Source organism: Lepisma saccharinum, chromosome 1, assembly GCF_977018435.1.
Source record: "Lepisma saccharinum chromosome 1, izLepSacc3.1, whole genome shotgun sequence".
Taxonomy (NCBI): domain Eukaryota; kingdom Metazoa; phylum Arthropoda; class Insecta; order Zygentoma; family Lepismatidae; genus Lepisma; species Lepisma saccharinum.
This window is the reverse complement of record NC_139229.1, coordinates 127,493,708-127,506,191: the sequence shown is the minus strand read 5'-3', so window position 1 is coordinate 127,506,191 and position 12,484 is coordinate 127,493,708. Positions and strand designations below refer to the sequence as shown.

Here is a 12,484-nt window from a genome sequence, read left to right as displayed (position 1 = left end):
TCGAAGCATTGCTCGGCCAAGCGAGCAACAAAAACATTTGATGGCAACGCAAAGTGCACAAAGCCAGGCGACAGCGATCTCCACCTAAGGAGATATTGAAGAACAATTGTGAGGTGATCAAATGTGGACAACATACCAAGGTGTATGGTGAACATTTTTTGAAGGTACTGCACCCTCAAGTGAATGAGGGGCAGAGACATTAGATACGTACCTAAAAACTACTAAGCAGTTCAGTTCGAATACAAAAACTGTATTCAGTGCGACAAAAAGCAGACATAACATGAATAACTAAAATCATTTATTGAAAACTTTTAAGTGTGTGTTATATTAACCATGTATATACCGTCTAGGAAATCGTTCGATATATTGAACAGAACAATATCTCAAACATATATCCAAGTGACGGGCAAGAATAATTGCATATTTATTTTCTTTCATGTATATGTTCTTTTCGGACCAGCGTGGTCATAACGATTCAGTGTGTATATAAATATTTTGTGTATGTATTTGGGTATAGTGTAGTAAAGGGTAAAGAAAAATGATCCGCTTCACGCATCCTTTTTCTTTTCCCGAGGGCCCGGGATATGTATAACCAACCAAAGGTTGGGTATACATCCCCAATACATACAGGCAGCACTCCACTCCAACCAAAGTACAAGGCCAATTCAATTCAGGTAGAATTAATAGGAATAGACATTCCCAGATATGTTAAGATTAACAGAAATTAGGCCTAATTAGTAAAAGTATGATATAACATCGAAATATTAAGTAATTAATAAGCCCCAGACCAAAATTCATTGGTTATAAAAAAAAAAACCTTTTGTTTTTAGGTAGAATTCAGAGAGCACATGTTACTTTTCATGACATTTTTTATTAACACATATTTTCAGGATAACATTTGTGCAAGCACAAATTAACTTGCTTTCCCTGAAAATAACTCCAAGTCACAATTATATGTGCAAACAAACCACAAAAACATCAAAAAATCGATGTTTTTGGACAAAAGACAATCGGTCTCACAGCACCAGAGCCATCTGGTGAGAGTCAGTGGAACTAGCCCTGACTAGACTGCCATCTATTGGGCTTCTCAAGGTACTTGATGAAGGCAAGTAACCCAAGGTGCTGTGGACCAATCAGATGGCCTCATGGGCGTGGCTACCAGACAATGAGTCTGAGATAGCTTTTAACATGAGAGGAAGCCATCTTGACTTCACTTCTTGCTAACAGTTGGTACAGTTAACATCGCTCCAAGTTTTGGGCCAGAGTAGGCCAGTGGAGAGAGGACAATGGAGTCACCATTGTATTCCAACATGTGAAATATCTAATAAGTGCTTGGGAATAGTCCTGTAGTGTATAATATGGACGAATTACAGCACTTGAAGTGCCTTAAAGTGCATGGAACCAATATCCATGAAAATTCTGAAATTCTCAAAACCACATGGTGAGGACAATGAGCCTTCAGGAAACCATGATGCTTTGTATCCAAAGACATCCATAATTAATCGGCACATCCTTTGTGATATAGCTCCCTGAAACAGTTCATTTGCAAGACAATACCCATATGTCTTAAGATACCGCTATATTTTTAGTGTAAATTCACAGAAAATCTCCCCATTTATAGTTGGAGTGAAAAGTGTTTGTTTCAAGGCCCATGTGTGATGAGGTGGAAGCAGAAGATGTAAGTACAATGCTTTTGTTACCCATTTTGTTGGTTCCAATTGTAAAAACAATCTTATAAGTTTGTGCAGTGCTTGTATATAAGTAAATGTGATAATTCCCAGAATATTAAATGTGTCTTTCCAACATCTTGATTTATCAATTCATATTTGGGCGGGTAAGTCCGGGAAGCGTACTTCTCGCTCTGGAATAACTAGGCTGAAAGTCCCTATGATAAACCAGCAATCATTCCTCGGAATGGATGCTGGTCTACTGGGGACATCCTCCATGTTAATGATCACTGGAGGACAGCGTAGAGCTGCACGGGGATGGGTGCGTCCAGGTTGCACAGCAGAGTAGTTTCCTAGGTTCAATCAAGCCCAGAGTCGGTGAGTAGGTTAGGTTAACCTATCCTATTGTTCGGCAACGTAACTTGGAGGCACGTATCCCTGGACCAGCCGCGTAGACGAAGCCATTCGACTCCCGAATCTATCGTCTGTCTTTTTGTCTCTCGCGCGGATCGCACAACCACTACCATGCTAAAAGCATAGGACGGCTAGCAGAAGCTCGACGCGTACATACGGCGAAAATACATGCAGTCGGATACTGGAGGAAGGTCGTCTCTTCAAAACGGACATGCGCAGTTCGTTGGATCACCAGCGAGCTGGAGTGAACCACGCTCTTCTCTCTTCCAGTGTTACCCAAACAACCTTTTGGTCTTCTTATGTCAGACAATGCTTTCGTTCTTAGAATATATACACTACAATTTTCGGGGCTTTACCGTGCTTGACCAAAAATGTAGCATTTACTATTTATTCAAGCCTAACCTAACAATAAAGGCATTTCGCACTTATGTCAGAAGACGACCAAAAAGTTGTTTGGGTTTCGTGCAATCAGTTATACTCTAGAACGAGAGGGTGTTCGAGGGGACGCGCGCGATTGACTTTGTTACGTGTCATTGTAACAATCATTGTAACTTTGCTACGCATCATGCTCCATACTTGTTAGTTTGTTTTGAAGTGCGTGGCTGGTGGCTGGTGATTGAAATATATTTGGCGTGGTGATACATTGAGTGGAGTGAGGTGGATTGTGTATTGGAAGGAGTGTAGTTGTTGCTGTCTGAGAAGTTAACATATTGCATAGAATAGAATCGAATCGCTTTGATTTAGCGATATACTTTCGAATAGTTATATAAGAATTATCTTGTAATCAAGGGGTCTTGGGTTGGATTATTGATACATACTCATTTTAGCACGCAGAGATTTGTATTTTTAACTGTAGGTTCAGGATCCAGTTCCAATAATATAGTCTATTTGACAGTAGTGGGACCAGAAAAGAGTTGGCAAGAGTGTAAGAGGCAAAATTGAGGCGAGAATATTTTCTGAATTCTGAGATACCCCTAAATACAATACCATACGAAAATCTTAAATTAAAATGATCGGCCCCTACACACACACTCCTTGGTGCTGTCACTGCTATCTGAACATAAAGCAAATTAACTTTGTCAGTAATCTATCGGTAGGGGCATGCATATTTCGTTTTTGACAAAAAAACGAAATTTGAAAAACACATTGTAGTGTTAATTTTTCATGTTTTTGAAAGGTGTGAGATGCATTTTGTGACCATGCTTTGTCACGAAATAATGCGAAATGAACTGCAAAAAGCGAAATTAACTCTTAAACATGAAATTTACCGTTTATATACCGACGCAACACCTTCCGAGGTCTGAATTATCCTGAGAGTTATGCAATTCCCGGAAAATTGATTAATTCTGCTGTTAATATTGGAGAAGCAAAAATGGACTCCTTTACACAGAAATAAACTTAATACTCTGACAACTACATAAATGTGCTATTAGAAATGAAATGTTAATTCTGTGGAATAAGTGTAGTTTTTAAATCAAATTTAGGATTATATTCACAATTTTAAAACCAAAATGTATTTTTATATACCACCTTTCATCCAATTTTTCACCGCTATAACACCTATATTTTATTTATTTACCGCTTTTGAACCCGAAATTGACTCCGTTTTTGTACCGAAATTTTGCTTTTTTATTTACCAAAAATATGTGCCTCTATCGGCCAAAATTTGATAATTTTCCCAGTACTATCTCTACGAACCAAAGCGTGTAGTGTCTCAAAAGCTTTAGATAAGTCCACTTTGCATAATTTTGGTGAACCCCCAGGAAAATTATGCACGGGCCGCGGCTGCTCCAGACATTATCCATTGTGTGGTGCTTTTAACAATACTTATTCTAACACTTCCTTTTGAGAGAGCACCTCTCCTTTCATCATGTGAGCAAAGTTCTTTTTGCTGGTGGTGGAAATCGAACCTATGACAGATCTGTGATTTTACTACAAATCCAGTGTGCTAACCAACTACTCCAGACCTGGTATGAACCAATGTAAAGTTAGATTTCAGATATTAGGAGGGTGGGTACTATTATGTAAATATAACACATATGATATTTTATTCCTAAATTTAGATAATATGATACCAATGCCACTGATACTAGTCAATTTGGAATCAACACAGCCCCATTATGTATATTTTACACACTTCATAGAAAAACTGAACTGCAAAATTGCATTGTTAACTAAATTCATAATGATACCTAACAATGACACAAATACTGGCTAACAAATAAGATGAACACACCAACCTTGTTTGACAGGGGCGAACCTTGTGACGCTTCTCCTACTTCTTCTTATGCTGTCTCCAGCTGGGCTCTCTTCATTTGCAGGCCCATTAGGAGCAGGAAGCTCCATAGTTTCTGCCAAGGTGTTTGCCTTGCTCCTCCTTCCTCTTGCCTTCGGAACTTCCGCAAATCCATTCACCTTCTCTGGACGAGCAAGGATTTCGTTTACATCAATTAGGCTCACGCTGCCTATTTTAGCAGATGTGGTTCTGTTCAGTTCACTTTGTGCTGCTGCCTCTGTGCTGTCTACATCTATGAGCTCTTGTTTCATTTTGATGGGGGAACAGCTTGTTCTTTCAGTCTTGATTTCAGAAGAAACGTCCCCATTATGATATAGATTTTCTTGCATATCCTCATTTCCTTTCACCACAATCCTCAATTCTTCAAATAACTTCTCGACTTTCTTCTTTAGGGTATCCTGCAGAAATTGAAAAAAAAAAAGATCAATTAAGATTTTTTCGCAATTGTCCACATTACCATGTTCATGTTAAAAAGCTGCATAAAATAAGAAAACTTCAAATACAGGAATGTTAAAAAGAACACTCTTGTAAATAATGATTAGATTCTTGCTGTACACTTGCAGCTTTGATACTCCAGTTAAAAAAAATCAGATTAATCAAGTGATGGAAGCTATATATAAGTTTTGGATGTCAACTATTGTTCTAACTCCTAAAGCATGATTATATACATTTCTAAAGATTTTTCTTTCCTTACATATGTACCATTTAACCTTTTCTTCACCAGTGACAGAGATTCGCATCTAGTTTGCATGAATGCAAGGTTACATTGAGAAATTTGCACAAAACATTGTAATTATGTTAGCACAACAAAATGTCTCTTGATTTGTTCATTAAAGATGTCCTTCTCAGTGAAGTTTTGTGTATGTTTTACAGTGTATGTTTTACATGTTAGAAGTAGTTAAGGTTTTGATTTATTGACGTCTCAATTACCCTTAGGCACTGGTGAGAAACTATAATATACACTAGGGATGGCCAAAAGGATCCGAGATTTCCGGATCTGGATCAGGATCCGAGATTTCCGGATCTAGATCCGAGAGTTTCGTATCTCAATCCCATTATAATATTACCACACCTGAAAAGGTATTATGATCTTCGATTACAAATAAATTTTTCGTTAGTGCTACAAGAATTTTTTTCAAGTGCTGTTCCTAAAATACTTTGCTACGCATCGGCTAACACACTCGTGCACACATGTCAGAGGTGATTTTCTAAATGCCATTGAATCGAATATGTATTCATTCGAATGTATTGAAATGAAAACACACATAAATGTGAGACATTCCATTCCAGGATGAAACCTTTAACACATATAACAAGATAGAAATGTTATACAAAAATTATACAATTGTTCTACAGTTACAGTTTTACAAATTAAAATAAAACATTATAATATATGCAGTGTTAAATAATTACAAAGTGTAAGACTAACAAGGGAGGTTATCTAAGTGTCCCCCTCCGATTTCCATTAAACTTGGCAGTATAGTGGGGCCCAAAGGAAGAATTACGTGTTTTTTGTTTTAGCTAAAAAACGGTTTTAGGGGGCAAAACTCACTCAAATGTCAAGATGAGGACAAATTGAAGTGAGGATCTGACCCCTGTGTCTCTCAGATTTCCATAAAACTTGGCAGGTGTATAGTGGGGCCCAATGGAAGAAATACGTGTATTTTTTGTTTCAGCTAAAAAACTGTTTTAGGGGGCAAAACCCCCTCAAATGTCAAGATGAAGACAAATTGAAGTGAGGATCGGACCCCTGTGTTCCCCTCCGATTTCCATGAAACGTGGCAGGTGTATAGAGGAGCTTGTTTTTTTTGTTTAAGCTAAAAACTGTTTTAAGGGGCAAAATCTCCTCAAATGTCAAGATGAGGACAAATTGAAGTAAGGATCTGACCCCTGTGTCCCCCTCAGATTTTAATGAAACTTCGCAGGTGTATAGAGGGGCCCAAAGGAGGAAATACGTGCTTTTTGTTTCGGCTAAAAAACTGTTTTAGGGGGCAAAACCCCCTCAATTGTCAAGATGAGGACAAATTGAAGTGGGGATCTGACCCCTGTGTCCCCATCCGATTTCCATGAAACTTGGCAGGTGTGTGTATAAACGGGCCCAAATGAAGAAATACGTGTCTTTTTGTTTCGGAAAAAAATAATTCTAGGGGGCAACCTCCTCTCAAATGTCAAGATGAGGACAAATTGAAGTGAGGATCTGACCCCTGTGTCTCTCAGATTTCCATAAAACTTGGCAGGTGTATAGTGGGGCCCAATGGAAGAAATACGTGTATTTTTTGTTTCAGCTAAAAAACTGTTTTAGGGGGCAAAACCCCCTCAAATGTCAAGATGAAGACAAATTGAAGTGAGGATCGGACCCCTGTGTTCCCCTCCGATTTCCATGAAACGTGGCAGGTGTATAGAGGAGCTTGTTTTTTTTTGTTTAAGCTAAAAACTGTTTTAAGGGGCAAAATCTCCTCAAATGTCAAGATGAGGACAAATTGAAGTAAGGATCTGACCCCTGTGTCCCCCTCCGATTTTAATGAAACTTCGCAGGTGTATAGAGGGGCCCAAAGGAGGAAATACATGCTTTTTGTTTCGGCTAAAAAACTGTTTTAGGGGGCAAAACCCCCTCAATTGTCAAGATGAGGAGAAATTGAAGTGGGGATCTGACCCCTGTGTCCCCATCCGATTTAAAAATAATTCTAGGGGGCAACCTCCTCTCAAATGTCAAGATGAGGACAAATTGAAGTGGGAATCTGACCCCTGTGTTCCCCTCCGATTTCCATGAAACGTGGCAGGTGTGTGTATAAACGGGCCCAAAGGAAGAAATACGTGTTTTTTTTTGTTTCGGCTAAAAAACTGTTTTAGGGGGCAAAACCCCCTCAAATGTCAAGATGAGGACAAATTGAAGTGGGGATCATCTGACCCCTGTGTCCCCTCCGATTTCCATGAAACGTGGCAGGTGTATAGAGGGGCCCAAAGGAAGAAATACGTGTTTTTTTTGTTTCGGCTAAAAAACTGTTTTAGGGGGCAAAACCCCCTCAAATGTCAAGATGAGGACAAATTGAAGTGAGGATCGGACCCCTGTGTCCCCCTCAGATTCTCATAAAATTTGACAGGTGTATAGAGAGGCCCTATGCCCCCTGTTTCTTCCTATGCCATATTTACGTGGTTTCGGAGTCAGATACCCACTTCAATTTCTCCTCATCTTGACATTTGAGGGGGGGCCTCTATACACCTGCCAAGTTTCATGGAAATCGGAGGGGGATGCTTAGACCTCCCTTGTAAGTGTATTAATTAATTACAAATCGCGCACACAGACTATATATGATGTGTATGTATATTATATATATATATATAATATACATATATATACGTGTATATATACATATATATATATATAAATGGCTTATTGCAGAAAGGGACCTGAGTCACTTTTGCACAATTCTGAGAAAAACAATGAAAAATCGTATAATGTTAATAGTGTAAGAAAGAAATGTGCCATTGTTGGCTCAAATATTCAACATAATGAATAGTTAATTTTGCAACCCTCAATGCACCCCCCTGCAGTATGCTGCTAGACACAGTGGAGATGAAAAAATTAACTCCGATACCTCAAAAATGTGACTCAGGTCCCTTTCTGCAATAAGCCATTCACACACACACACATATATATGTATATATATATAATGGATAAAAGCAAGGAGGGCCAAAAGGGCTAAGTAAAAATCAAATAAGGTAAAAGGAAACACTCACCGGACAGTAGGAAAATTCAAAATTTTCGCTAATTTATAGCATCATCGGTGTGAGAAGAAACAGAAGACGGAACCGGAAGTTGGGGTCCTGCAGAGTTGCCAGGTCCCCATTGAAGAAGAAGCGGTGCGTAGAACGAAAAAAACACTGTTTCGTCACCAGGCTCGTCGTAAACTGTGAGTGTGTAGGATGAGGCGGGAGGGTGGGTGAGGGTTGGGCATTACTGGGTGGCCTTGTTCAGGCCAGGTGGAGTGGTTGCACTCATGGCCGATATATAGGCCCTCTCCCATCTTTTGCGAACAGAGGTGTTGGCTGGTAGGGGTAGGAGGTGGATGATCGCTACCCGGAAGCAGTCGTTGAAACTGATGTTGTGGTGGTTGGTGTGGACGGCGACAGTGAAGTCCAGGTTGTGGGTGGAGGAGCGGTGGTTATTGATGCGGAGGTTGAGGGCCGTTGATGTTTCCCTACATCCTCACCTGCAACATCTGTGGTGATTTTTACCTGGGGGAAACATCAACGGCCCTCAACCTCCACATCAATAACCACCGCTCCTCCACCCACAACCTGGAGTTCACTGTCGCCGTCCACACCAACCACCACAACATCAGTTTCAACGACTGCTTCCGGGTAGCGATCATCCACCTCCTACCCCAACCAGCCAACACCTCTGTTCGCAAAAGATGGGAGAGGGCCTATATATCGGCCATGAGTGCAACCACTCCACCTGACCTGAACAAGGCCACCCAGTAATGCCCAACCCTCACCCACCCTCCCGCCTCATCCTACACACTCACAGTTTACGACGAGCCTGGTGACGAAACAGTGTTTTTTTCGTTCTACGCACCGCTTCTTCTTCAATGGGGACCTGGCAACTCTGCAGGACCCCAACTTCCGGTTCCGTCTTCTGTTTCTTCTCACACTGATGATGCTATAAATTAGCGAAAATTTTGAATTTTCCTACTGTCCGGTGAGTGTTTCCTTTTACCTTATTTGATTTATATATATATATGTATGTATATATATATTAGCTGGTAACAATATGTTATAAGGACATTCTTACTTTCCAAAGAAGCGCATGTGGGATGGCAAAACGGATCCGGATCCAAAAATACCGGATCCGGATCCGAAAGTTCTGGATCCAGATCCGAAAAATTTTAGGATCCGGATCCTTAGGATCCGGAACCAACCATCCCTAATATACACAAACACCAAAGTTTTAAGCTTATATTTGTATTGCCTTAAAAAGTGTAACCACACCCTTAGCAGAGTTAATTGCAATAAGACTGCACAGGTATAATATTTTATTCTGCCTACAGCTCTCAAGAAGGCACGAATGTGTAAATATATTGAGAACTTCAAAAGTTTTCTCTAAACTGATTGTTATTAGTTCTGAATTATATAGCCTTCTATCTATAATCAGAGATGCACCAACCTCAAGATCATTTATGTGTTACCTATTACCATTTTCATTTTCAGAGGAAAACTAGAACTCTATTTAATTACTAATTTCTATTTTCATTACTAGACCGAGAATTTCTATGCAAATGCAAGTTTTTATTTAAATAGTATAAATTGTTTTACACATTTCTGCAATTTTGGATATTAATGCTTTATTTACACACAAAGATTTTGCTACTTTCAGTAAAACACTACTTTGTTTCAGTATTCAAAGATGAATGTTCTTTGGCAGCTTTCAAACTGAAATAACAAGGGGATTTCACACCAAAATGACAAGCAACATAAGCATCTCCATCCTGCGAAGGAAAAAACTTTGCATGCTCAATCAACATAACAAGGAAACATGATGTAAACTGTTGAGAAAATGGCATAGTCCAAGTGACACTCTGCAATGGCTTTGCCATATTAGGATTATCCTAGTATGCAGTTATTTGTAATTCTGTATTCAACTCCAAGATGGCTAAAAAAATGAATCACATACACGAAAGAAAGAACATGTAAAAAAAAAGGCCAATAATTTTTTACATGGGGTTGGCAACACTGATGAAGTTGAGCATGCCCTAGTATTCTGTGCTTGCAACAGAGATATATTTGTCAGAGTGGGGTTCCGTAAGTGCGAGTAGCAGTAAGGTGAAATAGCTGCCGTAATACAAAATCCCTCCAAATGTGAAGTGAGATTTGTCATACGATTTCTGAATGCCAAAGGACAGAATTCAGCTGACATCCATCGGGAATTGTGTGCCATTTATGGACCGACAGTGATGAGTGAAGGGAAGGTCAGGCAATGGTGCAGAGAGTTTCGGGAAAGGCGTTCAAATGTCCATGACTATGAGCGTAGCGGAAGGCCTAGTGTTCAGACTGACGATCTGGTGGAACGTGTTAACGAGAAAGTGCGTTCCAATCGCCAGTTCACAATATCTGAACTCGCCAAAGAGTTTCCAGAAGTGTCTGCGAAAACAGTGCATCAAATTGTGACTGACAACCTGTGGTATTACAAACTGTGTGCGAGGTGGGTACCAAAAATGCTGACAGACACTCACAAAGAGCAAAGAAGGACAGCTGCACGTGTTTTTGGCCCGCTGGGGGGAGGATGGGGATGACCTCTTTTCGCACAGTGACGGGGGATGAAACGTAGATATCGTACGCCACTAGGGAGTCGAAGCAGCAGTCAATGCAATGGCAGGACTCTGGTTCTCCTAAAGCGATGAAATTCAAACAAACACCATCAGTTCACAAAATCATGGCAACCGTGTTTTGGGACCAAAAGGGTGTGATTTTAGTGTAATTCTTGTAACCAGGACGAACAATTACAGCAGAGGTGTATTGGAAAACACTGAATAATCTGCGACGTGCTCAAGACATCAGTTCTGGACTGGCTGTACTCTCAGGCGGTAGATTTTTACGCAGAAGGTATACGGAAGCTTGTGCCACACTATCAGAAATGTCTTGAGGTTAATGGTGACTACGTCAAAAAATAGCCAAGGTATGTACTTGTTTATCAATCACAACAAATTTCTTCTATCATTTTCTCTTTTTAAAAAAATATCGGCCCTTTTTCTTGACATGCGCCTTGTACTATTGCATTTGTCATTATTTTTCATGTTCATTTTTATTTCCTAGTCATCCTAGATCAAAACAACAAGTCTTACTTATACAATTTTTGCATGCAAAAGCTTGAAAGTATGTGCAAGGCTGGGCTGATACCACTTCAAACAGATAGCAATCCCCTTACTGGTTCCTACTGATTGAACCAAACATAACAACTTAAAGCAGAAATTTTAGTGGGTAAATATACCATTTATTTTGTTTATTTTAAATATTCATATCTTTACACATGAGAAAATCAGAAAACTAAGTTAACTGGAATGTAATCACAAATTCCATTTCTTCATGCAATTCTAGTACAATGTTAAAAAATATGAACTTTGCGTATACAGACTGGAAAAGTATCTGCCACTTTCTGCAATTAAATTCCCACTGATAATTTCTGATACCGCTACCACTGTTACCAGTTCAGCACTATTGTTAAGTCGAATTCATGCACAGATAACACTAAAGAGAATGAACTTATTGTTTAAAGTGTGATTTGGTCCCACTTGGAAAATTTCTTAACATATATATGCACACTGCACCGAAACAGAAAAAAAAGGAAAGTTATCAAATTAACTGCAAGAATAGTAATGCAATGCAATTAATATGTGCTTATAAAGTGTAAGTAAATTTTGTTCCTTTCACACTGGCTTTAACAGTACTGTTCACAATAGCTTCAAATTTTGTTCTAGAGCATTACCAAACACAATTCATTAATAAATACAGATAACTGGCTCTATTAATTGGGATCATTTATTAAACTATTGCATCTTTTATTCCCCAAACAAGAACAATTCATTAACTGATTTCCTATTTTAGAATTCCGTAGGTACAGGAAAGTTACAGGCTATTTTTTTCTAAAATGTTGCAATAGTAAAATTCTGTCCAATAAAAATTTGCCTCCAATTAAGTGTTACCATTACTATGTCTATTAAAAACATTGCACATAGACATGAGAGAACGAAACTTCACTTACAGGTACATCCATGCAATGGATTGATCTCAACTCTGAATGTATGACATCTGCATCAGGTAAGTAAGGTATAAGGACTTCGCATTTTTTCTTGTAGTAGCCTTTTACAGTAACATCACCATCCAGGAACTCTTTTTCAAGAGCATCCAGTCTAAAAAAAAAGTAATATTAATTACTAGTGCAGTAGCCTAGCAAGAAAATATGGCCAGATTGTACAAATACAGAAAATTCATTTGGTACAGTCCTAGGCAGCTTCATATAGAGTACTTGAAAAGGGGCAGGTTCTGATTGTGTAATTCCCACAGAACAGATATATATACATTCTGTAAAATAAATACTGGAAATTGTTCA

General features: G+C 39.1%; 1 protein-coding gene across 1 annotated transcript in view; it reads right to left on the bottom strand.

The window, feature by feature from the left end:
• The window catches only part of LOC146000963 (DNA (cytosine-5)-methyltransferase 1.S-like), a 126,812-nt gene extending 114,532 nt beyond the window's left edge, over window positions 1–12,280 (bottom strand). Inside the window, exons 1-2 of the mRNA XM_083138410.1 lie at window positions 12,137–12,280; window positions 4,322–4,775 (exon numbers count right to left, since the gene is read on the bottom strand). Coding sequence (XP_082994536.1) covers window positions 4,322–4,775; window positions 12,137–12,148 — 466 coding nt within the window. The 5' untranslated portion in view covers window positions 12,149–12,280. The remainder of the gene's footprint in view (window positions 1–4,321; window positions 4,776–12,136) is intronic.
• Window positions 12,281–12,484: the final 204 nt, after the last annotated feature.